The sequence below is a fragment of the Camelus ferus genome, chromosome 19 (genome assembly GCF_009834535.1).
Source record: "Camelus ferus isolate YT-003-E chromosome 19, BCGSAC_Cfer_1.0, whole genome shotgun sequence".
NCBI lineage: Eukaryota > Metazoa > Chordata > Mammalia > Artiodactyla > Camelidae > Camelus > Camelus ferus.
The window spans coordinates 18,693,786-18,721,464 of record NC_045714.1 but is presented as its reverse complement, the minus strand read 5'-3'; the positions used below and the strand labels follow the sequence as shown (position 1 = coordinate 18,721,464).

General features: G+C 51.0%; 1 protein-coding gene across 7 annotated transcripts in view; it reads left to right on the top strand.

The window, feature by feature from the left end:
- The window catches only part of RIN2 (Ras and Rab interactor 2), a 196,842-nt gene that overhangs the window by 109,135 nt on the left and 60,028 nt on the right, over positions 1–27,679 (top strand). For 6 of the 7 annotated variants that reach the window (XM_032461754.1, XM_032461753.1, XM_032461752.1 and 3 more), the window contains one exon: positions 25,244–25,344. In XM_032461754.1, coding sequence (XP_032317645.1) covers positions 25,244–25,344 — 101 coding nt within the window. Of the gene's footprint in view, positions 1–25,243; positions 25,345–25,379; positions 25,730–27,679 lie in introns of those variants that run through there. The other variant, XM_032461756.1, reaches the window with a different exon arrangement.

Genomic DNA, 27,679 nt, shown 5'->3' with positions numbered 1-27,679 from the left:
TATCCAGTCCTCTGTTGATGGACACTTAGGTTGCTTCCTTGTCTTAGTTACTGTAAATAGTGCTGCTGTGAACATTGGGGTGCAGGGGTCTTTTTGAATTAGAGTTTCCCCTGGACATACGCCCAGGAGTGGGGTTGCTGGACCACAGGGTAACTCTACTTTCAGCTCTTTAAGGAATCGACGGTGGCCACACCAAACTGCATCCCACCGGCAGTGCAGGAGGGCTCCCTTTGCTCCATGCCCTCTCCAGCGTCTGTCATTTGTGGGCTTTTTGGTGATGGTCATCCTGGCCGTGGGAGGTGACGGCTCACTGCAGGTTTGACTTGCGTCTCTCTGGCTTAAAGTGCCGGTGCTGTGCCTCGGCCAGCTCTGAGGTGTGGCCCCTGCTCCCACCTCCTCCTGCCGTGGGCTCTGCATTGGGTGCTGGTTAACTGAGATGTGAGCCTGACTCCACTTTCCCTGCTCCTTGCCCTCAGCCTGTCCTCACTGGCCACCCACCGCTGTCCCTTTCCCCAGGGCCGCCTTTCAGAGTTTCCTGCCTCAGAAAGTAGGGGTTGTTCTTCCCCAAGACCCCAAGAGCACAACCCCCGTCAGAGTCAGGTTCTACTAGCTTGCTGCAGCCACGGAGAACACCCTAGAAGAGCCGCGGGGTGGGGGCCCTCAGTAGGAGGGAGTTGAGAGGGGCCTAGTACAGGATTTGGGCTAATTCTAAGGAAGGAAGGGTTGCAGATTTGGCAAATGAAAATACAGGACACCCAGCTGAATGTGAATTTCAGATATAGCATAAGTACATCCTATGTGATATTTGGGACATACTTATACTAAAAAGTTATTCATTGTTTGCCTAAAATTCAGATGTAACTGGGCTTCCTGTCTTTTATCTGGCAGCCCTGAAGGAGGATTTGAGTGTCATCTGGAAGCAAGGGCAGTTCAGTGACTGGGCGCTTAGTAACTTTTACCCGGCGGGCCGGAGGAATAAAGGGTACTGAGGCATCAGTGGTCCAGATGCAGCCGACGCTGTGTGTCAGAAGAGGGGGCCGTTCAGTCATTTCTGTGGTTTGACGGTCCGTCTTCTGTCTCGTTTCCGACGCGGCCCCCGCCGCCTTGTTGAATTGGGGCGTTGACCTTGTGTGTGTGATCTTTACGTTCAGGCGGGAGCTTGGCCGTTCTCAGTCAACTTCCCGATTCAGGGCTTGTTTCAGAGTCTCCCGAGATGCTGATGGCTGAAGATGCGGGTCCTCAGGGGTCTGGTCCAGGGCAGCCAGTCCAGGCCAGGCCGTGGGCTCTCTGGAAGTGCTTTGGACTATTACAACTTGAGTGGGGGTGCAGCTGGCTGGCTTCCTATCACTCACAGCCAGGCAGCTTCCATAGCAAAGAATTATCTGGCCCCAAATTTCATTGTGTTGATGTTGAAAAAGTCCTGGCCTGCAACATCAATCGGGAAATAAGCCGTTCCTGAAGCCTCTCTATCTCTGGGGCTTTCCAGAAGTAAAGAAAATGAAAGCAAGTAAAGTATGTGCACAATTGGCCCCCACTGTCCTGAATTTGTACTGCCTGAGACTCAGTACTGACCTGGCCATCAGTAGTAGGTGTTTGATAAATATGCTGAATGAATGAAAAAGTGTGTGACTCACGTATGTGTGTTTACAAATACATTGTTCATTTCTTCAGCCTGTGTCTGTTCAGCACCTGCAGTGGCAGGGCCCGTCCTGGGCACTGTGATGTGGCGATGGAGGACGCAGGTAACGATTAGAGAAACCTGAGCCTGAAGGATGGATGGGCGGGAGGAGCTGGGCTGCCCGCGGAGCTGAGTGCGGAGGGCATCTCGAGGAGCTGGCCTTTAAGCTGAACTCGGCAGCAGAGGAAGAGGGGAGGGAAGAGCGTTTCCAGACGAGAGAGGCACGCGCACAAGCTGGGAGTGGGGTCTGAGGCTCTGAACTCAGAGCAGGGTGTGTGTGGGGGGGGAGAGGGGCTGGCATGAGAGAGGGTGGGAGGGAAGCAGGGGCCAGTCGCGCTGGGATTCATTCTGAGCATAGTGAAGCCATGAGAGGTTTGAAGAAGGACGTGACATGCTCCAACACGTGTGCAGCCCCGGGAAGGCTTGGCATCGGCTCCTGGTCTCTCATCCATCAACCGAGCAGACCAAAGTACGTGCAGATCTTCCCTGGTACCTGCCCATCCCCCGGAGGACACGCAGCGGGCCCCCCACCTAGCACAGCCCCGCCAGCTTGCTCATCCTTCTGCACCGTGTCCACGTGTCCCCAGGCCACTCTCTCAAAACTCCTCCCTAGTCTCCCCGTCATCTCCGGTTTGCTCTCCCTCGCCCTCCACCTCCTCATCTTTCGGGCACTATCATCTCGGTCCATCTGGAGTCGCGGGCTTCTTGTTTTCCTTCTCGGCACCTTCTCAGAACCGGCCCTGCAGACACGGCACTGGAGCCGGCTGCCCACCTGGAAGGCAAGGTGGGGAGGAAGGGCGGGAAGTCTGGGTGATGATTTGTGGTTCAGGCCTGCCCCAGGATTTTTGAAATAACTTCTCTACCTGAAATAGGCGGAGTGGGCTAGAGGGAGCTGTCGAGGGAACAGGACAGTCCCTTGGGACAGAGTCAGCAAACGGCCATCCTCAGGCCAGACGCTGCCAGTAGCCATCTTTGTGGCGGGGACACAGCCACACCTGATCACGGTGGTGTTGTCCACGGCAGTGGGGCCACACTGTCCAGCAGGCCACACAGCCTGATATACCTGCCCCCGTGGAAAGAGTTTGCTGACTGACCCCTGACGCGGGGGATAACTGCATTTTGCTGCTGAACTCTCAAAGGCAGTCTTGTGTGTGGGCAGTTGCATCTCCAGTTTACAGCGGAACACCTGCCAGGGCCACCAGGGGCATGGGCTCTGAGGCCCTGGCCCATTCTCTTTCCCAAGCCACAGCCCCTGCCTCTGTGGGTCATCAGAAGTAGTCAGAGTCACTACCCCAGAGCGCTCAGCCTCAGATGCTGAGGGCCAGGTGCGTACTGTAAGCCAGCAGAGCCCAGCCAGGTGGAAGTAGATAGATGACAGCTGACCCTTGGCCTCAGTATTGGAGCACGCTAGAGAGTGGCGGGGACTGTGGCAACTGGAGAGCAGACATCCCATCTAAAGAGGGCGACATGGGAGGTGTCGGTGGTGGAGCACATGCTTAGCAGGCACAAGGTCCTGCCTTCAATCCCCAGACCCCCATTAAAAAAAATTAAAGAGGATGATATCACCATGGCCCAGGGTTTTTCAATTTCAAGAAGCTAGAAACCTAGATTGGTATGTAAACCTCCTGATTATGTTTGCATGAACTATCATTATGTTTAAATGCTGGAACCATTTTAGTTATAGAGGACAGGACACGCCCATGTGGGCAAGTCGGACAAAACATAGCTGAGTGTGTCCAGAGGCCTCAGGGACCTCTGATGTGTGACATCCACCTGGATCATTTGGAGTGACTATCAAAGCCTTTCGCGGGGAGGGTGGGTCCTCAAGGCAGCTGGGAGTTGCCCTGGGTTCTCACCAGGGAAGCCCCTGTACCAGCCTTGAGCCCTGGCTTCTGGGCAAGCCTTCAGCAGGACACTGAGAGCAATTACACACTCCATTTATCTGCAGAGGGAAGGATGCACCCTGGAGCCAAAGAGGAAACCGAGATGCAGGAAGGCTGAGCTTGAGGTTGGGGTGGGCGGAGTGGGGACAATGTTCCGGGCGAGCCCCAGAGTCTGAGATGAAGCTGGGAGAGTCATCCCAGAGACAGCCAACGGGGATTGGCAGCCTCCTCCGACATGATACAGCCCAACGTTACTTTCAGTGCATCAGAGACGTGCGCGCTCCTGGGGAAATACTGATGGGAAGGTCATGGCTTTGGAGTCTCAGGACCTTGGCTGCCAAGCCCTGTTGCTCCATTACCAGCCATATGATGTGGGACACACTCTCCGAGCCTCAGTCTCCTCATCTGTGAAATGGGATCACGAAATGCCCCGGACCTGTCGCTCCAGGATGACATGAGGGTTAAATGACAGGCTCGGTGGTGCCCATTGCAGAGCAGGCCCCTGGTTAAACGCAGCCGCCCTTGGCCGAAGCTGGCTGGCGAGGCTTATTTTTTTACGTTCCCTGTGACATGTGACATGGGCGCCCGGAGACCCGGGGGGACAGCTTCCGTCGTCCTCTGCCCCTCACATCCCTTGTGCTGTGGTGGTGAGGCCGGACGAGACTCCTCCAAGGAGCATCACGTTATGCTCTGTACGTAGGAACTTTGGAAAGATTTTGGACGTGCGGGGAGGGGGCATGACCCTGCGCAACCAGAACAATGGTGTGGAACCAGCCGCTCACTGCGGGCTGCCCGTGAATGAGGGCTGAAAGTAATTCCAGCCCAGAGACACCATCATGCATATCTAAGGGTTCAAGGTCGGAAGTTCTGAGGTTTTCAGAGTCGAGCCAGAGAGGCAGAAAGCACCCCCAGGCCAAAGGTAGTACTCCACCTTTCTTTCCATTCAGAGAAATCTGTGGTCATTGGATGAACGTCTGCTGTTTGGAGGAGCTGGATACTGGGCTTGAGTGGTGGGAAAACCCACCCACAGGGGACGCTACGCCTGCTGGCAAGTCTTTGCTAGTAATCCACTACAGGATGTAAAACCAAACACCGGTCACCAGAACGGCCCCTTGTATACTTTCCCCATGACCGCGCCCCCCCCCCCGCCCCGTCTCCTTCACCCCTGCCCCGCCCCCAGGACCACATTAAATGCCTTTAGAGTTTCCCAAAGCCAGAAAAATTCTGACCCACCACCAGCATTATACATCGTTAAAAGTAATATTTTATTTTTCCCACATGACACAAAAGTTAACTATGTGATGAAATTACAATTGTTCCTTTCTGGAAACTTTTGAGGGCCAAGTGCTGGGTGAGTCCAGCCAAGGTGAGCATTTTGGGCCCCAGCAGCCCCGCCCCCCGCTGGCCTGGGTTGATTTTGGTTGGGGTTCTTATGACCACGAATTTGCCTGGCACCTTCCTTGCTGGTTCCCACTCATCCCCCACCACGGCCTCATCACCCCTTTTACAGATGAGGAAGTTGAGGCTCCAGGAAGTTAGAATCATCCTCCCCCCAGCCCCCACCAGGCCCCCCAGGTGGCAGGAGCCGAAACTGGGCAGCCAGCCAGGACAGCAGTTCCACGGCGCATCGGGACACCCAGTGGGTCTGCCGGGGGCCGCTGGGCAGGAGGGCGTGGCCGGGGTCCCCAGGAGCCCTGCAGCCTGGGCAGGAAGAGGTGCGGCCGCCCTGCTCCCTCTGGCTCGAGTTCCAAGCGCACCTGGACGCAGATTTTGAGGACGAGGAACAGAGCTGACCAGACTTCCCAAAGGAGAGGCTTCCCACCAAGAAGACTGTGCAAAAAAGCGAGCTTTGGAGACGAGCTGGCAGAAATTAGAGAAGCGAGTCCCGCAGCCTGGTTTTCTCTCTTAAGTACGTTGTTTTAACTTTTTACCCCCCTGAGGGGGTGGGGAGGGTGTTTTTATTGATATCATTTCAAATTGACAGAAGAGCTGTGCGCAGAGCACACAGGTTTCCTTGTATCATGTCAGGTTCCTAGAACAAATTCCTAGAGACATACAACATATGCACATATACGATATAATTTCACACATATGTACTATATAATTTCAAGTTTTCCTAAAAGTCGCAAGAATAGTTTGAGGGACTCCTACATACTCACAAAAGTCACCTGGCTGTAGGCAAGTTTCTCACATGAACCAGGAGGCTCGGACCCCAGGCCGGGCAGGAGCTCGGGCGCTGCTTGCAGACATGGAAGCACAGTGCGTGGGGCGGGGCAGGCTCTCCAGCTCTGGCCCCGAGCTCTGGCCCCCGGGTCGATGACCCCGCAGGATCTCAGCCCAGCCCCTGCTTCCGGGCGGCCTGTCCAGTGTTGGAAGATTCCCGGCACCCTGTGCTGGGAGGGTCACTCCTAACCATCCTGGTGTGTGGACGTCAGACTGTGGTCCCTCCTGAGCGTTGGATGTCGTCAGGAAACAGAAGACGCTGAGACATGGGCCTGCACGGCCGAGGGACTGCATTTTATCCTGGCATCTATACCACCTGCGCGTGCCAGCGGGCTGGCCCTGGGTCCAGGTGTGTGGAGCCATTGAAAATGCTGTCAAGAGGTCACTCCTGTTCACGTTTTGGACCCTCTGGGGCTTTAACTTCTTAGAGGAGCCCAGCGTTCAGAATGTGGAGCTGAGCTGTTGTAACTTATTTCCTGCAAAGAGGGTCTCTGTAGCACAGATCTGCAAAAAAAATCCCAAAGTGACACAAAAAACTCTGATACCCTATTTTCTGACTTTTTGGATTCTGGTTTTTAATTGTGGTAAAACTATGTAAAACTTACCATTTGACCACTTTAAAGTGGGCATTTCTGTTGCCTTAAGTGTCTTCCCATTGTTGTGCAGCCATCACATCCATCACCTTCAGACCCTTTTCATCTTCCCAAACTGAACCTCCACCCCTACGAAATCCTAACCTCCCCTGCCTCCCCGGCCCCCGGCAAGCTCCGCGCTGCTCTCTGTCTGTGAACTTGACTGTTCTAGGAACCCCGTACAGGTGGGATCATATGGTATCTGTCCTTTTGGGACTGGCTTGTTTCACTCAGCGTAAGGTTGAGGTTTATCCGCGATGGGGCATGTGCCAGCATTTCCTTCCTTTTTAAGGCAGAATGATATTCCATCATATATCTGAGCTGCATTTTGTTTACCCATTCATCCATCGATGAACATTTGGGTTCCTTCCCCCTTTAGCTACTGTGAGTAATGCTGCTGTGGACATGGGTTGGATTCTGTTGAGTTGGTTGGTTGGTTGGTTGGTTTTTAATGGAGGTGCTGGGGGTAGAACCCACAACCTTGTGCATGCGGAGCATATGCTCTACCACCGAGCTACACCCTCCCCTGGTTGGATTCAGTTTTTAAAGAACACGTTCTCCATTCTCTTGCCCTGAATGAGAACGTAAAACGTCTCTTACTAGGCGCACGTCCCCCACAAGGTGCATGGGCGCGTATGTTGTGCGGAGTGTGTGCTGGGGCTGAAGTCAAGCCTGAATCTTTTGCAAAATGCTGCTCCTGGTGTCTGCGGCTGGGGAGAGGGGGGCGGGGGAGTGCAGTCCTCTCTACTTGACCCAGATGTCTGGTGACTTAGAGCAAGCAAATTCAAGTTGTCAGAGTTGTGACGGTCTGTGGCTGCTCATCCGACACGGATTTCTTGTTACTTTCATCTGTCTTATCTTCCAGTCACACTGCGAGCCTTTTGAGGGACAAAGACAGTGTCTTATATACCTCGTTTGGTGTCCATTTAGCCCCGTGCCCTAAAGGTGGCCGGTCTCCCATAAATGTGAGTTGACAGTGGCCCACATCCCCAATTTTTTTTGAGCATTCTCAATTAATTTATTACCGGTGTGACAGTGGTAAGTTAAGCATTTTTTTATTCATTGGAAAAAAAACTACAAATTACAAAATTTTTATAATAAACCTAAATAAAGTAACCAAACATTCATAAAAGTATGAGGGCTACGGAATACAAATAAAGCTCTTTCTGTAGCTCACACTGAACTTAATCTCTGTTCCACAATTATTTTGTTGAGTAATTAAAATGATCACAAATATGGGCAAAGGATTAAACTCAGGTTTATCTCTAATCTGCTTGTTCTGTATCCACTGCTAAGCCTTGGTGGATGTGTAAAAGAAGAAAGGACTCAGAAGCAGCCTCTCAGAAAGTAGGGACGTAGGTACGCCTTACCAGGGCTTCCAGATTAAACTCTTGAGAGTGAATGGTTATTGTGACTCTGAGGTGCAGTCTGCAGGGATAGAATACTTGAATCTACTTTCTAAGGCATCTAATCAACTGTCTTTATGGCAAAGATAATAAAAGTATTTTACCATCATGCTTCATTACAATGCATGACCACACTTTGTTATTTTTTTTTTATTGAAGTGCCGTCAGTTACAATGTGTCAAACTCTGGCAGTGCAGCACAGTGTCCCAGTCATGCATATACATACATATATTCATTTTCATATTTTTTTCATTAAAGATTATTACAAGATATTGAACATAGTTCCCTGTGCTGTAGAGCAGAAAATTTTTAAAATCTATTTTTATATATGGTGGCCAACATTTGTAAATCTCAAACTCCCAAATTTATCCCTTCCCACCCCCTCTCCCCAGCATGACCACACTTTTAAAAGACGTTTAAGGTCCCCTGCTTCATCACATCCCAGATTTGCTCTCTGCCTGCACTGTGCGCTGGCGTCTCTGCTGTCTGAATGCGTACTTTCCCACCATCCGAAGGGCTTCTCAGTGGCTGTTCCCTTGTTTGCAGCTGGGCGGCTGAATTAAGTTAGTGAATTGAAGTCCTAAAACAATTGCAAGAGTTGATGAACCGATTACATATGTTCAGCAGCCAGATGGGCAAGATGTCGGAGGGACTGACGTGCAGAAGAACTGGTCGTGTCCTCGGGGCTCGACCCTAGCACCTTGCTCCACAGGTCGGCCGAGGAGTTTCTTAAAACACAGAGTCTCAGGCCCTACCCCAGCCCTGGGAATCAGGGCCGCGTTTGACAGGGTCCCCAGCCGGTGTGTGCACATCCCAGCTTGGGAAACCTCAGTCCAGCGGATATTGTGTTAGTCTTATTCCTAATAATGAAGAGGGCTGTAAACCTCTTTTTGAGACTCGTCCTGTTTGTGTAGAGGACAGACAAGGCCAAGCCAGCACTGCAATGCTGGCCCCAGTCTGGTCCCCTAACCCAAGCAGAGTGGCAAGAGTAGTCCCAGGCTCCCATCCGTCCAGTCCCCTGGGAACACCAGGAAGCGGCCGAGGCACCTGGCTGTCTCAGGTGGAGGAGATAGTCTGAGAGGCCTTGCTCTGAATTTGTAGCACAAAGGAAAACCCTGGCCGGGTTCCCCAGGAGCAGATTCAGGGGCAGGATGTGAAGTCCAGCTGTCTGTTTGGGAGGTGATCCTGGGAAGCTCAGGTAGGGGAGTCGGGAGGGGACACAGAGAAGGGAGGACGGCCACCGGGGCTGGGTCCGCTGGGGGCCTCAGGGAGGCCGTGTGCTGAGTGTGTCGGGGTCAGTCCTCCAAGGTGGGGGGAGCTGGGGTATTTATACACCCAGTCCCCTCCAGCTGCCACCCACAGAGCATCCGCAGCCTCGGGTAGAAGCTCCCAGGTGCTCGGAGTAGAACTCCATCTGAGCCTATGGAGCAGTGACCCTGGGAGCTACGGGCGGGGCACTGCCTGTACCTGCTCCGTGGATCCCACCTGGAGTTCTGAGCCGAGGCTGCCCCGGCAGACACATCTCCAGTCCCCGAGGAGGAACAAACCCTTTGCGCTTCAGGAAGTTTCAAAGCCTCGGTGATTCATCCCCTGCCAGTCACTAATCATCTTCACAAGACTGAAAATGACCAAACTTTACATGTTCTTCAAATCCAAATTCCCTTTTCATAATCCCTCTGCCTCTTCCTTCCCTAAATTAAATATATGTGCTCAGAGGGCACTACCATAGTCAACTTACAGAAAAGGGATTGTTAACGATCAGTTTCACAATTTGCATCTTCATGTTGCAAGTTGTAGACTCATGGCTCGCCTCCAGCTGCCCTCCCTGTGAGTCCTTACTCCATTCAGTTCTGGGTGGTTGTTTTTTTTTTTTTTTTTAATTAAAATTGAAATTACAGATACAGCAATTACTATTCCGAGGGGCCAGTGTCAGCATCGCCTAAAGTCAGCATTTCCTTAAGTGTTTCTGCAGAACGCTGCTCCCCGGAGAGCCGAGAGCATCCTCAACAGAGTCTGAAGGTTAGAGGGCTGGGGCATCCCGCGCAGTCTGCGCTCTTCCTGGGGACCCACACTCACACCAGCATCCTAGAAGGCCCTGGAGGGCCCATGTGACCTTGCTTAATCAAAGGTTTACCCCAGTGTCATTGGCTGTCTCCAGTGTGACTGGAGCAGGAAACCCTTTTTTGGAAATCACGCCTGGTCACATCTCACACTGCTGGTGTTGGGGTGCAAACCACTTGAGGTAACGCTGCTTCTAACACGCACCCCAGCTCTGTCGTGCATTTGAAATTAGTAAGCACGGAGGTGGGCTGAGTAGAGGCATTGGGAGCAGGAGAATTGCAGCTCGGAGTTTGCACTGTCTTTTGTAACCAGAGAGAAAAAGAGAGAGAGAAAGAAAACTTGTGTGTAACTGATGTTCTGGAATGAGGGAGGACGTGGATTCCGCACTGAAGTAGAGCCCTGGCGTGTAACTGAATAGGTTTTTCAAAAAAAAGGTGGGCTGGGACATTGTAAATCAACTACACTTTAATGAAAAATAAAATAGGGAAAAAAGAAAGATGGCTGCAGAGGCGAGGCACAGCTCGGAGCGTCAGCCTGGAGGGAGCAGAATTAAGCGGCTCAGGCCACGGTCGTGGGCAGAGCATCCCACTCCCTCAGTTTTATCAAGGCCTGCCCCTACCGAGCGGTGTGTTGTTGGCCCTTCCATCTGGCAGCTTCAGTAAGCACCGGCCAGCAGGCAGAGTGTTCCACTGCCAGGCCAGGAGCTCTGGTGAGGACCTGTTTAACTGTTAGGCTGTTGACTCCGGGCTCTGTATGAATTCCGCTCATTGAACTATTCTTTTACTTCTATTTTTCCCAAAGAAAATAGCTATTTTTTTTTATTTTTAAAAAAAGGCTATTGCAGAAAAAAAATTTTTTTAATGTAAAGAAGAAAGAGAATATCACCTATATTGTACCATCTTCAGTTGTCCCACCTTGAAATGAGCCCCAGGAGTATCTTGATGCTGCCAAACCCAGAATTGTCCTTTCTCTGTCTATAATTCTGTTACATATCATAAACCCATAGATAAATATATCATGGAAGGGGGCTCAGAGAATACATGTGACTTTTTTCCCCACTTAAGAATAGATCTCTGTATCGATATATTGATATTTTCTACATATCAATAAACATATAACCGAATCACCATGTTATTGGCTGTATAGTATTCCAGTATCCTGCTGTACCACACTTCTAACGTGCCCACTGTTGTTAGACATCTAGTCCATTTTCCATTGTTCATTATTGTAAATGATGCTCCCAAGAACCTCCTTTTGCATCTATCTGATTATTTCTCTGGGTCATTTACAAGAATTAGAAGTGCTGGATTCAGTGGTTTGCATACTAAAGTGGCTGATGTATACTTTCAAACTGACTTCCAGAAAGGGTGAGTCAATATTTTCTCTCTGGGGCTTGTAGGAAGCCCAGTGCAGGCAGCTGCTCAGTAGGAAGCTGGAGGTGGTAAAAGGGAAGTGGGTTTGATGAACATGTTCATGCCACCGCATTCCAAAAAGGCAAAGAGGGACAGCTGGCTGCCACCAGAAGGGTGAAACAGAAGCTAGGGTCAGAAATCCATTGATGTATTTAATGCGTGAGGATACTGAAGTCCAGAGAGGTTACGTAGCACCCCCACCCACCCACGTACACACACAAGGACAAGGACCCACGGTGGTCATGTCTTAGAACGGATAGCCCTAAACTTCAAGAAGGGACAAGCATAATTCTCATACAAATACACAGGGAGTGTGCCTCAAAGATGGACTTGACTCATTAAGGAGAAAGTCAACAGGATGTCAAAGGCCATCACCAATGGCAGAGACTGGTAAATAGTGGGCAAAAGAATTCTATCTTGAACCAGTTAATACCCACTGTCAGCCAGCTTTGTGTATCTCGCTTTGCAAGGCTAGAAGTAGACTGGATATTGCTTATAGTCAACACATTTGTTGAACTTCTAACACTGCAGTTTTATGTAACACAAAACCTAACACACAAAACTGGCCAAAAATGTACAGGGCCAAAAAACCAAAACCTTTGGGGTTATCCTTTCTACCAAACAGAAGTCATTCACAACTTCTCAATCTTCCATAAGTCCTGCATCTGACTTTGCAGAGTCTGAGCTGGGAGCTGACTTTACCGAGTCTGAGCTCATCAAAAGAACAGAGTCAAACAGAATGACATTGCAGGTGACCCTTAGGCAGGCTTGTAAGATGGTGCCCAACTATAACTTTGAAGGAAAATTTTTTTGCTTCAAGTTTTGCCTAGTTTTCTTAACCTGTAGGAACAACTTTTGTGGCTGAACCAATGAGTGAGTGGACCAGGCTGATCTTAGTAGGATTCGTCTGAATGCTCGAAACCACATTTGGGTTTTAGTTTTTGTTTCCCTTGAGAACGGGCTCCTGGCGTCGTGTTTCCCAGGGACCTGGGCTGAGGAATCTGCTCTTGCCAGACTTGCAGCTGCCATCATTGGCGCAGCTTCTCCCAAGAGCCTGTCAGCCCTGGAGGGGGCGCCAGGTAGGCCCAGGAGGCTGGAAGGCCAGCTGGTCATCTGGCAGCCCTCGTTCTGTAAGTTCCAGGATGCTAGTCCCCACGCAACATGTTTGTTACTAACACAAAATAAGCCACTAACAGTCAACCAGCACAACCTCAGGGCTCTTTAACTTGAGATCCTTGAAGACACAGACAGTGCATTCTCAATTCTAAGATACACTGATTTTCCAAATTTACCATCTCCGAAATTACTTGTATCCTATAGTCAGTGGTGTGTTATAATTGGCAGCTCTTTTTTTTTTTTCTTGATTGGATTTAAAATAAGAGCGTGTCTTATAACTGATACTGTCTGAAGTTTGCTGGCGCACATTGTGATTTTTTCTTCCCTATTGTTGACCTTGAGTCTGATGCTTAATAAGTAATCTATGTGCATTTCTTTTTTTCTTATTTTCCCCCAGTTTTACTGAGTGATAGTTGACATCCAGCACTGTATGAGTTTAAGGTGTACAGGATGATTATTTGACCTGCAAACATCATGAAGTGATGACCACACTATGTTTGGTGAACATCCATCTCATATAGATACAAAACAAAGAAAAAGAAAAAAGATTTTTTTTCCTTGTGATGAGAACTCTTAGGATTGAGACAACTTTCACACGTAACATGAGCAGCGTTCACTGTATTAGTCATGCTGTGCATGCCATCCCCAGTCCTTGCTTATCTTACGACCAGAAGTTTGTGCCTTTTGACCGCCTTCCTCCAGCTCTCCCTGCCGCCACCCCACCCCCTGCAGCTGATCACCACGAACCTGCGTTCTTTTCCTGTGAGTGCTGTTTTGGAAGTATAGCTGATCTGCAACACTGTTAGTTTCTGGTGCACAACATAGTGATTCCATATTTCTGTTTGTTACAAAATGATCAGCACTGTAAATATCTCATAAAAACCTTTTTTTTTTTTTAATGCAAAGTCAAAAAAAAAAAGCAAAAATGCAAAGTCAAACTTCAGACACGAACGCTGAAGCCAGGGCTGTAGAAAACATTGGTGCCAACTCTGAGAGAGAGCTTTGTTCTTCACGATGCTCCCACTGGTTAGCTTGTGACTTAACCTTAGAACTCAAAGCCCTGAGCAGTAATGTGCTGTCTGTGACTTCGGGGGTCCTTGCAGAATCTAACACAATACAGGCCTCAGACAACCGACGGGGTAAGTCCGGACCTCAGCAGAGTGATGGTTTCACCATTTACCGCTTTGGCTGCTTCCACATTTTATATATTGAACTACAGACACTGTATGTATCTTAAAAAAAATTTTTCCCCAAGGGTACTCTAACTTTAAAGTTATATCAGTGTTTGCTGTGGAGGATCACTTCAAATAGAGAAAACTAGCCAGCAGCTGGGCCGGGTGTCCCGGAGTTGACTGAGTCCGTGGCGTCTGTGTCCGCAGGGCGCCCGCCCTCCGCAGCCTGCCCGGGTGTGGTGTGGATCGTCTGGCAGGCAGAGCCAGCCTGGGTCTCGCTTGCGGCTGGGTAGGAGCAGTTTACAGTTCAGTCACAGGAGGTGCCGTGTTTTAAAGCCAGCAGCTTCTTCTCAGCGAGACCTCAAGCACGGGTCAGGAGAGAACCCAGCATCTTGCAAGAACAGCCACGCTGGTGGGGTTTTTGGTGGCAAATAATTGAAAACTCTGGCGTGGTACCTTCCCCGTGGTGTCCAGCTGAGGATCTAATGGCCTGGCTGGAGCCCTGCCCTCTCCCTGCCCTGCTTTACTCCTGCCCACCCACCCCGCTCACCCCCCGACCCCGCTCTAGAAGGAAATGAACAGAGAAGTTACCAAGAGGCGGGCAAAGAGGGGCGGGCACTCATTCATTCAGCAGCTTGTGTGCCCAGGACTGTCCTGAGCTCAGGGTTCACCACAGTGACCGGAAGGCCACCATTCCTGCTCAGCGGAATTTACATCCAGGTGGGGGCCATTTGGGAGTGCCTCCGGCTCCAGGAGGGTCCCGGAGGCGGGGCCATCAACCTCAAGTGGTGAAGGGGGGGCCAAGTGGGAAGGTTGGGGGCATCCTGGGTCAGTGTCTCCGGAAAAGGGCACACAGCTGAAGATACTCATGAAAGTGGCTTACCAGGAAGCGCTCCCAAGAGAAGCCCTAGGGGAGCAGGGCAGAGGCAAGGGACCAGGTTCAAGACAAGTCCCCCCTTGGCTCCATCTTCAGGGACCAGAAGTGAGGGGGCTGCAGCGTTTACACGCCAGCACCTGTCAGTCAGTGGTCGGGAGCTGACTCTGAGGGTCTGCTGGTTCTCTGTGCACCAGACCGCAGGTTCCAGCTTCCGACAAGGGACTTGGGTCTGGCTGTGTAGGGCCAGTTCCCTTCCCCTGCAGGCACTGGGGAAGCACTGATATCTCTGGTGGAAGCACTGGTCCCAAGGGAGGGACCCCTGCAGCCTGATGTGTGCGGGGCTCTCAGATGTGAGGAAGGTCCAAGAAGCTAAAAGCTACAGAAGTCTGGTCCCTCAGCAAGGTCCCACAGTGGGTACCAACGCCCATAAGGGGCGCTAAGGACTGACTTTTCTGGGGCTCCCCAAATTTCAAATATTTCTATCCATTTTAAGTACGTTCAGACTTGTCAGGCCCCTAACAAGCCCTGTGGAATTAAAATGCCCATGGGGACGGAGCGTGTGGAGGGGTCCCTCCTGGGCATCGCTCAAGGACCCCCAGCACTGTGGCATCTCACTGGCTCTCCGTTTGGAATGAAAAATCCTGCTGCCTTCATCCCACCCCACACTTGTGGCAGACCTCTCACTTTTACCGTCGCGCGTGGCCCTCTCCCCACCAGCGGGTACGAAAGCCCGCAGCACCTCCGTGGAGGCTTAAACCGCCCTGGGAAGCCGGCCTCAGGGTGTCCTCAGTTCACGGACAAGGAAATCGAAGGAGTCAGGGTATTTCCTCAGAGGCGCGCTGCCTGAATCAGCAGAGCCAAAGGAATCCAAGCTGGGTATTTAGCCAAGATTCTGCTTTTAAACACTAAGTTACTCACTTGTGTTTGTTTCTTCTAAGTATTGCTGTTTACTCCTTGGAGCTGAAAACCGAGAGTTACTCACGTCCAAACATCCGCTTACCTCGGGATGGTGTCGGGCGGGTTCTTGTTAGCTTTTTCTCTGCAGAAGCGTGTTGGAGCTGTGCTGTGTTGTTTTTTTAACTCCAAAGTAGAAAGTGGAATAAAAAGATAGTGGGTGTTGCTTTTTGGTAAATAGGAAGGTTCTAATGGTGGTTATGGGGACGTTTGGGATCAGGGGGCCAAAATGGACTGTGGCATCTCATTGGCTCTCCATTTGGAATGAAAAACTCCAGGGCAGAGTTCACGTCTGCTAGGCCGCCCCCCTCCGCCCCACCGACTTTGGGCACAAGGGAAAAGGCAGCCTTCCAGGCACACTCCTTGTCCTGCAGAAGGCACCTTGGGGCACGTGGAGCCCCGGGTCGCGGGGTGGGAACTAGCCGGGGCCCTGTCATAGCCATTTCCTCACCTCCTCGTCCTGACTTCACATAACGCTCAAAATTAAGTCCACGTGGATGAAAGGCCTGCAGATCTGCAGACCCATCCCATGCAAACAGGCAGAACCGTACGGGTCACCACGTACATCACAAGCAGAGGAACCTTTATTACCCGGAGATACGGAATGTCTTTCTAGACAAACCTTAATCAGCAAGGACCATCATGAACTTCTGCCTTTATCAGCATTAAGAGTTTCAGGAAATTTAAAAGACAGAAAAGGAGGATGAGAGAAAACCTTTTAAACATTTGAGACAATGGATTCATAGCCGCAACTTAAACAACTTGAGAAAAATCAAGAAACCCCCAAATGGGGCAGCGGATACATTGAACAAGCAATCCCTTAGAAGAAGAAGCACAAACAACAAAAATAGTTTGGGGGGAGCAAAACTCGCCACCCCAAGACACCTCTTTGGCATGCAGATTATTTGGAGCTGAAAACAATCGCCCAGAAGGCTCAGGAACAACCTCTGACCTTCCCCCGAAACTGCATGGGGGGTAGGAAGGGGGCGCCTGCCTCAGAGCGCTGCAGGGTGAGCCGGTGGCGGTGGACGGGAAGTCTGTTAAAATCCCTCTCTGGGTCCCATTGTCTCCGCAGGGCCCAGCAAACACTTGTTTCCCTAGCATTTGCTTTTCCATCTTCCGAGAATCGCCTTCCTCCCCTTTGAAGCCCCGGACCACTGCCCCCAGCATCCTGTTTTGTCTTTATCTGAAAGTGGTGTTTGAGGTGAGGGTTTTGGCACGTTATCCACTTCTCCTGGGTCTCCCATGGGTGCGTGCTACTAAACTTTTGCTTGATTTTCTCCTGGTCCTCTGTCTCCCGTCAATTTAATTCTTAGACCAGCCGGAAGAACCTAGAAGGGTGGAGGAAAATTTCTTCCTTCCCGACAGATATAATCTGGGCGAAGCACATTAAGAAAATAAAAAGGTGCTTGTGCTTTTGGTCAGATTAACCAAAGCTTTAAAGTTTGATACCAGCAGACACTGGGAGGGGGGTGTTTTCAAAGGAGGTGGAGGCAGTGGGGCTGACATGGCCCCCAGGAGCGAAGCGGTACCGCCTCCTGACCTCTAATGTGCACGGAACCCGGCGTCTTCTCTGAGGTTCCACACAGTACACACGGCTTGTGGCTGTTACCTGTGGTTTATCCAGATAGTGGAAACACATTCCCACTTAAAATGAACCGAGGCTTCATGTATCAGCTTGAATAAATCCTGCAACATCTCCTAGGCTGTAGGAACAAAAAATACTGCAAACCGCATCAGTAAACAAAGAATGCTGAAGCCATCAAGCCATCAACGGCTGCCGCCAGCCCCCAGTGAAGACCAGCCCGCAGCCCAGCCCTCTGAGGGACTCAGAGTAAGAAAGGACAGGACACTGGCCCTAGACAGCTAGGTGCTTGTCAAAGGCATGAGTTCAATGAGCCCAAGTGTTTGCTTCCTCCCATACATAGAAAAGTACTAAGTTCTTTAACTTGAGATGCCTGGTTTTCTTTAGATAACAAGTAATCTTTTATTGTTCCAACTACCTGGTCTTTGTTGTAAAGCTCCTGTATGTCCTAGCTCCTTCCCTACCCTCAGAGCCATTGGAGAGGCTGTCATCCCGGCTCGAGTCCTCCCGCCAAATAAAACAGCTCTCAGCCTTCAGGCTGCGCGTTATTTCAGTGGGCAGCTGGCATGAGTACAAGCAAGCCGCAGGGCAGCGTATCGGTATGAGTCCGCTGGGCGGGAAAGGCACACCGTGGTCACGTTCAAGAATGATACACACAATACAGTTTCGTGTTTTGGTAGCAGGCAAAATTCTGGTGTGGCGTGAGCGCTGTGGGGTCAGTCTGAGCATTTTGCTTTCTGATTTTACATTATCATGTGGTATTTGTAATACATGCTTTTTAATTTGGGGAAAACGATGCGTGCAAAACCGGTAATAGTGGTTACCTCTAAGCAGGTGGGATTATGGCTGGTGGTCAAGGGAGTTTTAACTACGATAATCGATGTTTGTTTGGTTTGGTTTTTTTTGTGGGGGGAAATGACTAGGTCTATTTATTTATTTATTTTTAAAGGAGGTGCCGGGGATTGAACCCGGGTCCTCAGGCACGCTAAGCGCACTCTCCACTGCTGGAGCTATATCCTCCCCCCGATGACTGATGTTCTTCAGTGGGAATGTATTCATGTGCTACGTTTGTAATTATAATTAAATTTCAAAAATATAAATGCAGACGCCCTGGGGAGACATAACACACACAGTCCGAAAACAAAACAAAGAAGAAGGCAAGGTTGGGAGATGTTCCAGCATCATTCCCCCGCTCTCCTCTGCAGGCGAAGAGAAGAAGCCTGCGTTACTTTTTGCCTCCATGGTGATGCGTCCTGGGAGCAAAGATCCTTTGAAAGCTTGTAAGAAGCCCGTAATTTCCCAAACCGCTGTAGGAATGCCCTACCACCAGGTCTGCCCGCCAGACCAGGAGGCTTCTCCTGCTCAGCAGAAGCAGGCAGGAAAGACTGATCTGGGTCAGTGGTTTTTCTTGACCTGGAGGTAGATCTAATCCCACAGAGCCGATGAGATTGTAAAGGCCCGTCAGGCGCCAAGGCCAAGGTGATGCACTCGGGCAGCAGAAATTCCGCGGCGAGAGCCCTTGACTTTTCCCACACCATGGGTCTCAGGTCTTCCTTCATCTGTCAGCAGCACATCCTTTTCAGAGCCGCTGATAACATTCCTGAGTCCGTCCTGGAACTTGCTCCATGAACACTTTCTCTGTTTATTTTTACTTGACCTTCAAGGGGATGTTTCTCCTTTTATCTAACCCTAAAGGAAAGAAAACAGGATTTGGAGTCCCTCCCTGTGGCCTCCCTCCAGCCTGCCCGGCTCGGGCGCGGCAGACAACAGCTTCTCTCCTCTCGGGGAAAGTGGCCCCTTGGAGGGCAGATCTGGAGATGAGCGGCCTCTGGGCAGACCGGCGGGAGGAGGTGGAGTCCACGGACACTGGTCTTCTGAAGACCCAGTCTGCGCCGGAGACGACAGGGGCTCTCTGCTGGCAGAGAGGCCTGCGAGTCCATCTGAAATGTCTTTCCGCTTCATCAGCTCTCTGCTTCACAGCAGATCAGCATTAATATAAAGAGAGAATTGAACGAGGAGGAGAATTCAGGAGCATTCAGGTGCTCACTGCAAAGTATTTTAGTCCTGTCGCCCTGTTTAGTCACCCAGCCCCTCCCCCGGCATCAGCCAAGGCCCAGGTGGGTTCAGGACTCCGCCGACAGGGGGCCGAGACGGGGTTTGAAGGCGGCTCTTTCTGAGCCCCTGCTGGCCGGCTCACCACCACTCTGTGCTGCCAGACCACCGGGTAACTGAGGCAGGCTGGCCGCCTCCCAAGGGTACCAGCCTGCTGCTTAAACAGTGGCCCCGAAGGTATGGTTCCCGCTGATGGGAGATTATCCAGGATGCTTTCAGAATGCTGCAAACCAGTGTGGTCCCCGAGCCAGCCTGGAGCCTGACAGGTCCAGCCTTGCCTGGGCTGAGCCCTGGGTGTGACCTCAAATGGTGGGAAACAACCTGGGACTTCCCGAATCTTCCCCCGCCCTTGGGCTGGCTGCCAGCTAGCACGAGCATCACCCCAGTGGGCACTTCCTGCGCTTGGTTTTGGAGCCCTGGGGCACTGGGTTTCTGAGTAGAAAGAGGCAGAGACCCAAAGACCCAGCCCCTGGCCGGCCTCTCCCCTGTGTGCTGGTCACCAGGGCGCCCCCTCCCCGGCCCTGTCCCCCTGTAGCAGCTGCACAAGTGCCCATCCTGCCAGCAGCCCTCTCTCGCTGCTTCAGAAAGTTGCACACCACCCTGACAAACACAGCCGTGTCCTGGCTTTATCAGGGCCCTGACCTTGTCACTGCTTGTGGAGTTTCTTGGAGAGGACACAGAAGCTGTGTTTGGGGTATCAGAATTCCTGTCTCACCAGCTCAGGGCCCTGGGACCTGGTGCCCCATCTCATGCACCAACTCACCGAATAACAGCCGCTCGGCTCTGTGCCACCTCCCAGGTGTTCACGCCGGTCCCTGTCCCGGGCAGCCAGGCGGGGCTGTGAGAAGCTGGTCTGGCCCACCAGCTTGGCAGCTGTGTAGGCAGCCCCTTCCCCTGTAGGAATTCTGGACGGGGACCCGGCTGTGCTGGGGTCTCAGGCTGTGTAAGTAGATTTGGAGAACCTTCGGTTAAGCCGCACGAACTTTAATGAAGCCTTACATTGAGATCACCGTTGGCTTTAACGTGGGAAAACGTTGAAACTTAGGGTAAAACTGGTCCCTGTTGGTGGGTGGTAAGTTCTCTCTGTTGACCCTCAAAGAATGAAATCTGGAAGAGAGGAGAGTGTAAGGGATGAGGTCAAACAGCTCCAGGAATTAATTAACACCAAACACACCTGGGTCTGGGGACCCTGGCGGAGCGGCTCAAATCCTGTCTGTGACGCCTGGGCTGACCTCAGGGAGGAGCAGGTAACTGGCTGTTGGAGGAGCCTGCAGGGCAGGTAAACAGATTATTCAGAGCCGGGCCTGGCTCTGGAACGCTACCCCTGGGCCATTTGTCAGATGGAGGTGTCAGGGTAGAAAGGGGAGGAGGGGGTGAAGGGGGCTGAAGACCCCCCATGCGGCCGGGAAGAGTCTCATTGCCATCAGCCAGGTGCAGCCTCTGTCCCCGTCCTCCTGCGGGTCTTGGGGTCTCTGTGCCTCCCTTCTGCTCTACAGGTAAGTGGTGATCCCCTCAATCTGAGTGAGAACCGTAGTGTGGAGTGTGCGTTTCGGGAAGAAGCAGTTGGGCTGGAGGGGGCCAGCTGCCGCCTCTGGGGAAAGGCACTGGGGATTTTTGCATTCAGGTCGCCTGGAGGCTGTGAAGGTGACGGAGGGTGGGGAGGACGCAGGGGCGGGGGCAGGACTCTGCTCCTGGGTTTGCCTGAGGCGGCTGCCCCTCCCTACGGCAGGCCTCTCTGCTCCCCTGTGGGCTGTGTGTGGCTTTCCTGCCTGGGACCAGCCACCACCCAGAGTGGGAGGGGGGCCTCTGCCCAGACTCCCAGACTCCCCCGCTCACCCCACTCCCTCCTTCTCCCATTTTCATACACATCTACTTTTTTTCTTATTTTCCTAATAATTTTGATTATGAAGTCTGTTAAACATACGGAAAATCACACATAACATGAACACAGGCATCACCAGCCCCATCAGACCTTCTCACCTTGCTGCTTCGCTTTGAGAAATGAGATGTTGCGGGGGGGTTGAGCTTCCCCACCTGTGAGCACCTCTGTCCACTGAAAACGCACAACCTGGAAGCTGAGAGTTGGGTTTTATTTGGGGGACTTTCTGAAGACTTGAGCCCGGGAGGTGGTCCCTCAGATCTCTCTAAGGGACGGCTCTGGAGCGATAGGGGAGGAGCCAGTATATGTAGGAGTTTTTGCAACAAAGACCAGGTAGTTGGAACATCAAACGATGACCGTTAATTAAAGACAGCCAGACATCTCAAGGAATTTAGCGCTTTTCTATGTATGGGAAGGTGCAAAGGTGAACTCATTCCTTTGATGTGCACCTGGCTCTTGAGGGCCAGTGTCTTGTTCTTCCCCACCGCTGAGGGGACAGCAGAGACGGGGCTGCCTGCTTGTCTCCATCCTGAGTTCCCTCCGCTCACTGTCGGGGGTGGCGACAGTGACTGATGACTTGATGGCCGCAGCATCCTTTTACTGATGTGGCCGGCAATATTTCCCATTCACAGCGCCATCCATTTCCTTCTCTTGTAGAAGATTAGGGTTAAAACCCTGTACTGCATTTTGGAGTAGTCTTTATGCGTATGTCTACAACCATGAGATAGGACAATTTTGCATGGTTTTAAACTTTACATACTGAATGTAGCCCTTTTCAACTTCTTTTTTTTTTTTTTTTTTGCTTTAAGGAAAACTTATTTGCATTTTTCAAACTTTTTTTTTTATTGAGTTATAGTCATTTTGCAATGTGGTGTCAAATTCCAGTGTAGAGCACAACTTTTCAGTTACATATGAACATACATACATTCATTGTCACATTCTCTTTCACTGTGAGCCACCACAAGAGCCTGTATGTATTTCCATGCTGCACAGTACAGTCTTGTTTATCTATTCTACATTTTGAAAGCCCAGTCCCTTCCCACCCACTGTCCCCCTGGCAACCACAAGTTTGTCTTCTGTGTCTATGAGTCTGTTTCTGTTTTGTATTTATTTATTTGTTTGTTTGTTTGTTTTAGATTCTGTATATGAGCGATCTCATATGGTATTTTTCTTTCTCTTTCTGGCTTACTTCACTTAGAATGACATTCTCCAGGAGCATCCATGTTGTTGCAAATGGCGTTACGTTGTCGGTTTTTATGGCTGAATAGTATTCCATTGTAGTTTGCATTTTTATGTCCATGTAGTATGTGTGGATGCATATCTCTCCGCTTCATTCATTTTTAGCTGCTCGGTAGTATTCTGTACGTCCATTTATCCATTCTCCCACTGATGGCTTTTTAGGTGCTTGTAATTTGGTTTCTTTGTTTTTTATTTTTGGGTTTTTTGTTTTTGTTTTATCATTTGGTTTTCTTACAAATGGTGGTGCAGCAAATATTCTTGTAAAGGTCTCCGACTCCACGTGTGAGATTCCCTCGTGCGTGCGTGTGTAGGAGGTCTGTGTCTCTTCAGCTCTGTGAAACACTGCAAATTGCCCTCCAGAGCGGCTCCGTGGACAACACTTCTCCAGCAGCGTGTGAAGGCTCCTGTTTTCCCATATCCTCGAATATTTGGCATTGTCAGACTTAAATTTTTGCCCCGGAAGGTGTATAAAAGGAGATCTCCTGACCACTTTCTCTCCGAAGGCCCTAGTGCTTTTAGAAACTCCACCTGCAGCCTGTACCCCAGTCACACATGAAGGGGATGGACTTGGCCGGCCTCCCTTCTGACCTCGGTCTTGGGAGGGCACAGAGCTATTTGGGGGGCTTCTTTTCTGCACACACCCCCCCTTAGGTAATCTCTCCTTATCACAAGACTTTGAACTACTAACACCTATGCCAGTAACTTCAATTTGCTCTACCCTTGATTTCCAAAGCTGCTTAACAAATTTAACTGATGGCCAGTGAGCGGCTCAGTTAAAATTTCGCCTGCCCAACGTCAGTCCTTCTCCACGTTGTCCCAGCTCAGTCAAGGGTGTTGCCGGCCATTAGGTTCTTGTCTCATCGAAGAAAGAATTCAGAGACGAGACGTGGAGGTTAAGTAGGTAAAGTGGGGATTCAATAAGGGACAGACAGCGCGCTCTCAAGGGGAGAGCGGGCAGGCTCAGGCGAGCATCTGTGCTGAGTTTCCTTGGCGAGTTGGTTACGCAGGGCGTACAGATGAGTGGGCAGAATATTCACTGGGGAGGGAGGAGCTTGGGAGCCCAGCCCCTGATTTCCATCCCGAGGGGAGGAGGGATTTTTGTCCTCATTTAATCTGGATCGGAAGTGTCTCGGCGTCGGTACATGATGGGTACTTCTAATCTGCAAGGCTAATTTTATTGTAATGAAGGCATAATGAGCAAAAGGCTACATTCAGACACTGGAGATTCCTGCCTTTTCATAACTTTCTTTGTCGACCTCCAAGACACTTGTCAACCGAAACTGTGATTTCTTATCAGTCCGGAGGTTCCTGCTTTTCTCTGCCTGCCCGAGGATCCCCATTGTTCACAAGATGTGTGGTTTCCTGCCATCTGGCCCATGCCTCCCCTTCTCTGCTCAGGTCTAGTCTCTGCCAGCTCTAACAAGGGGCACTGCCATCTCTCTAATCACTCAAGGCAAAAACTTAGGAATCACCCTTGATTCTTGTCTTCCCTCCACCCCACATTCAATGCATTTATCCGTGTCTATCAATTTCTGTGTCAGTTGTTCCTGGGTTTCCTCCTTCTTTCTAATTCCACTGCTGCCACCTTGATCCAAGCCACCATCACCTCCTACATGAACCATTGCAGTTGCCCCCTAACTAGAGTTGCTGCCCCTCCTTACAAATCACCTCTAGCCAGCAGCCAAGGAGATCTTTTTAGTACATCTGACCATCCCACCATAGCTAGGGTGGCCCCTTAGCTGCTCCCTACGGCATCACCCTATTCTCTTTTCTTTCTAGAACTTCTTGATGCTCTGTGCTGTGGTCTGTTGCACCAGCATATCACCTCCATGAGAATCGTCAGCTTTATTCTACATTTGTAATGCCTGGTGTGCGGCGGATGGCCGTGAAGTTCAGAATGAATGAATGACTAGGTGGAGGGGTCCACACTGGGAACAGCTTAGAGGCTCAGATGAAGTTTCTCCCAGAGTCTGGGTGGGATAAAAGCTGCTTGAGGCAAGAAGACACCTGTCTTTAGCGAGAACAGTGATTGTCAAGCATTTTATTCCCAGGACCTCTTCACACAGAAATGACGGAGGACTCACCCAAGAGCCTGTGTTCACGTGGATTCCATCTGCGGATATGCTGTGCTAGAAAGTAAATGAAGGAGAATCTTAAAATATTTAAGACAATAATCGATTACACATTGATATAAATAACATTTATATGAAAAATAACTACATTTAAAAAAATTAATGAGCGGTGACACCTTGAGAACAGCTGTTCCACACTCACGATGCCTGATTGGAACCACTAAAAATTCTGATGAGCAGGTGACTAGCAGAGCTCAAGAATTCAGACCAAACTGGAGAGTCAGATGGAGCCTCTTATAGGCGTGTGAATGGGGAGTGCCAGGCCACACAAGCCTTCTCTGAGAAGAGGACACATTTCCCCGCTAACTCCCTCTGTGGCTACCCTGCCCACCCACTCACCCCCTCCCAGCCCCATGCAGCCCTCTCTCTTTCCCCTGTCTTCTTATTAAAAAAAAGAAAAAAAGAAAAAAAGCAAAGAATAAGATGAGAAATAAATTTAAGGTCATTGGAAAAATGCTTTGCAAACTGCATGTATCTTTGAAATATGCTAATTTCTGTAGCCAGAATAAGGATGGCGTACGCTTTCATCTGGGGCATCCCTTCTGAGTCGTCACTTTGACAAGATGAGTGTTGAGGTCTGGTTTTGCTGGGATTTGTTTATTCTACTTTGCGTTCATGTTAAGAAACCAAACTGAGTGTCATGCTCTTTTCCTTAGGGCGATACCGAAACCTAAATTCTTCCTCTTTCTAAGAAGAAGCTGCTCCCTTCCTCTCTCTTTTTTTTCCCCCTCTGGGTAAAGGAAATGCAGAGCCAGGATTTAAAAAAAAAAAAAAAAAAAAGGTGGTCATCTCTGTGCTCCTATTAAAGTGGCCAAAACTCCCCAGTCTCTGGTCACGCCCCCTTCCACTTTCTGACGTCACACTATTTTTGTCTCTGAACAGCTCATTGACACGATTGCCTCGGAGATCGGAGAACTGAAACAGGAGATGGTGCAGACAGACCTCAGCCTGGAGAATGGCCTGGGACCCAGCGAAACCCACAGGTGACAGGCGCTCCAGCGTCGGGCGCGCGGCGGGGGCGACGTGAACCCCTGTTAGCGACGAGGACCGCAGGTTGGGGAGCTGGGGGCGTGGTGGCCGCCCAGAAGCAGCTCCCTGGAGGAGGTGGGAGTGGCCTAGGAACCAGTTGTCTGCTGGTTCTCCTTGATCCCTCAGAAGGCACTTGAACTTTGCACCCTCTCAATTCCTCTTGGCACCAGAACCCGGAAACCTAAAGTTCTGTCTGCCACATCCTCCTGCTCATGGTGATGGAAACAGTAACGCAAGCGAGATCCTCCGTGTGCAAAACAGAATTCAGTGTAGCCCGTGTCAGTCTCCAGAAGGTGTAAAGGGAGCGCTTAGGAGGATGGACTCATTTTGCATTCTCAGGTCAGAAAAAAACCCCAGCAGTACACCAGGGCTCTGAGCCGGCAATGTGAGCCGGCGTCTTGGAGAGGCGATGTGCTTATAAACGATTAAGAGAGGGGAGGTGGCATCCGTACGGTTAGGCCTGTCACGTGCACGTGCTGTGCGTGGTCTACGTAGGTGGTAAGGGACTGGCTTTTTCTGGAGAGCGGGGGTGCAGAGGCCAGGACGGGGGGCAGCCTGGAGGAGACTGCCAAAACTGCTTCCAGCTCTTGGAAGCTCTGGTTCATTGCTGGCAAGGGCAGCAGAGCAGAAGCGCTACCCAGAGGCATGGGCACTCGGTGCCTCGGAGGCCAGAGTCATGACAAGCTTCCCCCTCTTCTCGGGAAATGGGTTGGGGTTGCCTGCTGCAGCAGCGAGGGTGAGATTGACGGAGTGGGTTTTGCTTGCAAGTCATGGGGCAGGCAGGAGGAGTCCTGCAGAGGCAGGTGCTTCTGGGTGTCTGGGCAAGTTTCAAACCAGCCTGACTTGTTTCCTGCCCTGGACTGAGGGGAGAGCCGGCAGCCCCAGGGAGGGACCCTGCGGCTGGAAGACGGTGCTCCCGCGCCCTGCGTCTCTGGAGGAACTGTATTCCCCCTTAGCCGCGGAAGTTCTCCATGCCTTCTGTTTTCTTTTCTTCTCTGCACAATGACGGGGGCAGACCAGATGGGCCCCCGCTCCAGGCATTCTCTGATTCTCCTTGACTTCAGTGTGAATGGCTTTGATATTTCTTCCCCCATAAACGAGCCCAGTGCATGATGGTTTCTGATTAGAGATTTTCGGCCCCACATTCGAAGTTGCTCCAAATGCGCTGTAACTTTACCCAGGGGGTTCTCCTCACCCTTAACATCTCTCTGAAGCTTTTCAAATTTAAGAATGACTGCAAGCATTCCAAGATAACTTTTTTTTTCAAATTGATGTCACTTATTCTTGAATGCTGTGTTGGTTGGCACTGAATTCATGAATTTTACAAGGCGTTTTACTTGTTTGTTTTTTTAATGGGGAAGAGAGAAGGCAAGATTATCTTTATTGGCTGTATGTTCACCACATGCGGCCACTGTGCTAAGTGCAGTACAGCTGCCAACTCGCCGAAGCCCCGGCGTGACCCTCCTCCTGCTGACGTGGGACCCGAGTGACTCGGGGAAGAGCCGGCTGAGGACCCTGTGGCTTGTGTGCTCAGGTCGCTCGTTGATTTTTCAGGAGCATGGAGCAGTGCCTGTGTTTTCAGTCCTCCGCTGGGCCCAGCAGAGAGGTCAGGATGGCCAGATAACAGAGAGGCAGGGTGAGGGGGACGTGAAGTTGTTTCCAGAGTGAAGGCAGCGCAGAGCAGAGCTGTGGTCCCCGGGGCGGCAGGTCAGCCTGGCCCAGAGCAGCCCGAAGGGCAGGCAAGAGGAAGAGCAGGCAGTGGGCGCAGCAGAGAGGCAGCAGGTGCCCCCCTCCCCGCACGCACCCCCGCCCTGGTGGCCGCACAGACGCGTCAAAGTTGCCTTCCTTTGTGGCATCACCCTCGGCGAGCGTGGGCTGTGAGCTGACCTCACCTGCCCCGGCCGCAGCCACCAGGAAGCGCCTGGGGTCCGCAGTTTGTTGAATGCGACGAGGCTGAGTGCCAAGCTGGCGCGCTCAGCTTGGGTGCAATCCTGCGGTGGCTTTCGGTCGCCCCTTTGGGGTTAGTATTGAGGTGAGGTTGAGCGTTTTAGCCTCTTCTTGTGTCACCGACCCCCTTCTTAGGCTAATATTTTCAAGGCAGAAAATAAACTATGTAGGGTGACAGGGAAAATAATTACATCAAGATAACAGTGACCAGGGTGTTTTAACATGTGATTTCATAGCATACGGACTTCTTTTCTGACATTAAAAAGCAAGGTCAGGCTGTGGGTCTAGGCACGTCCGTCATCTGGAAGCAGAGATGAGCAAACGAGACTTCTGCACCAACAG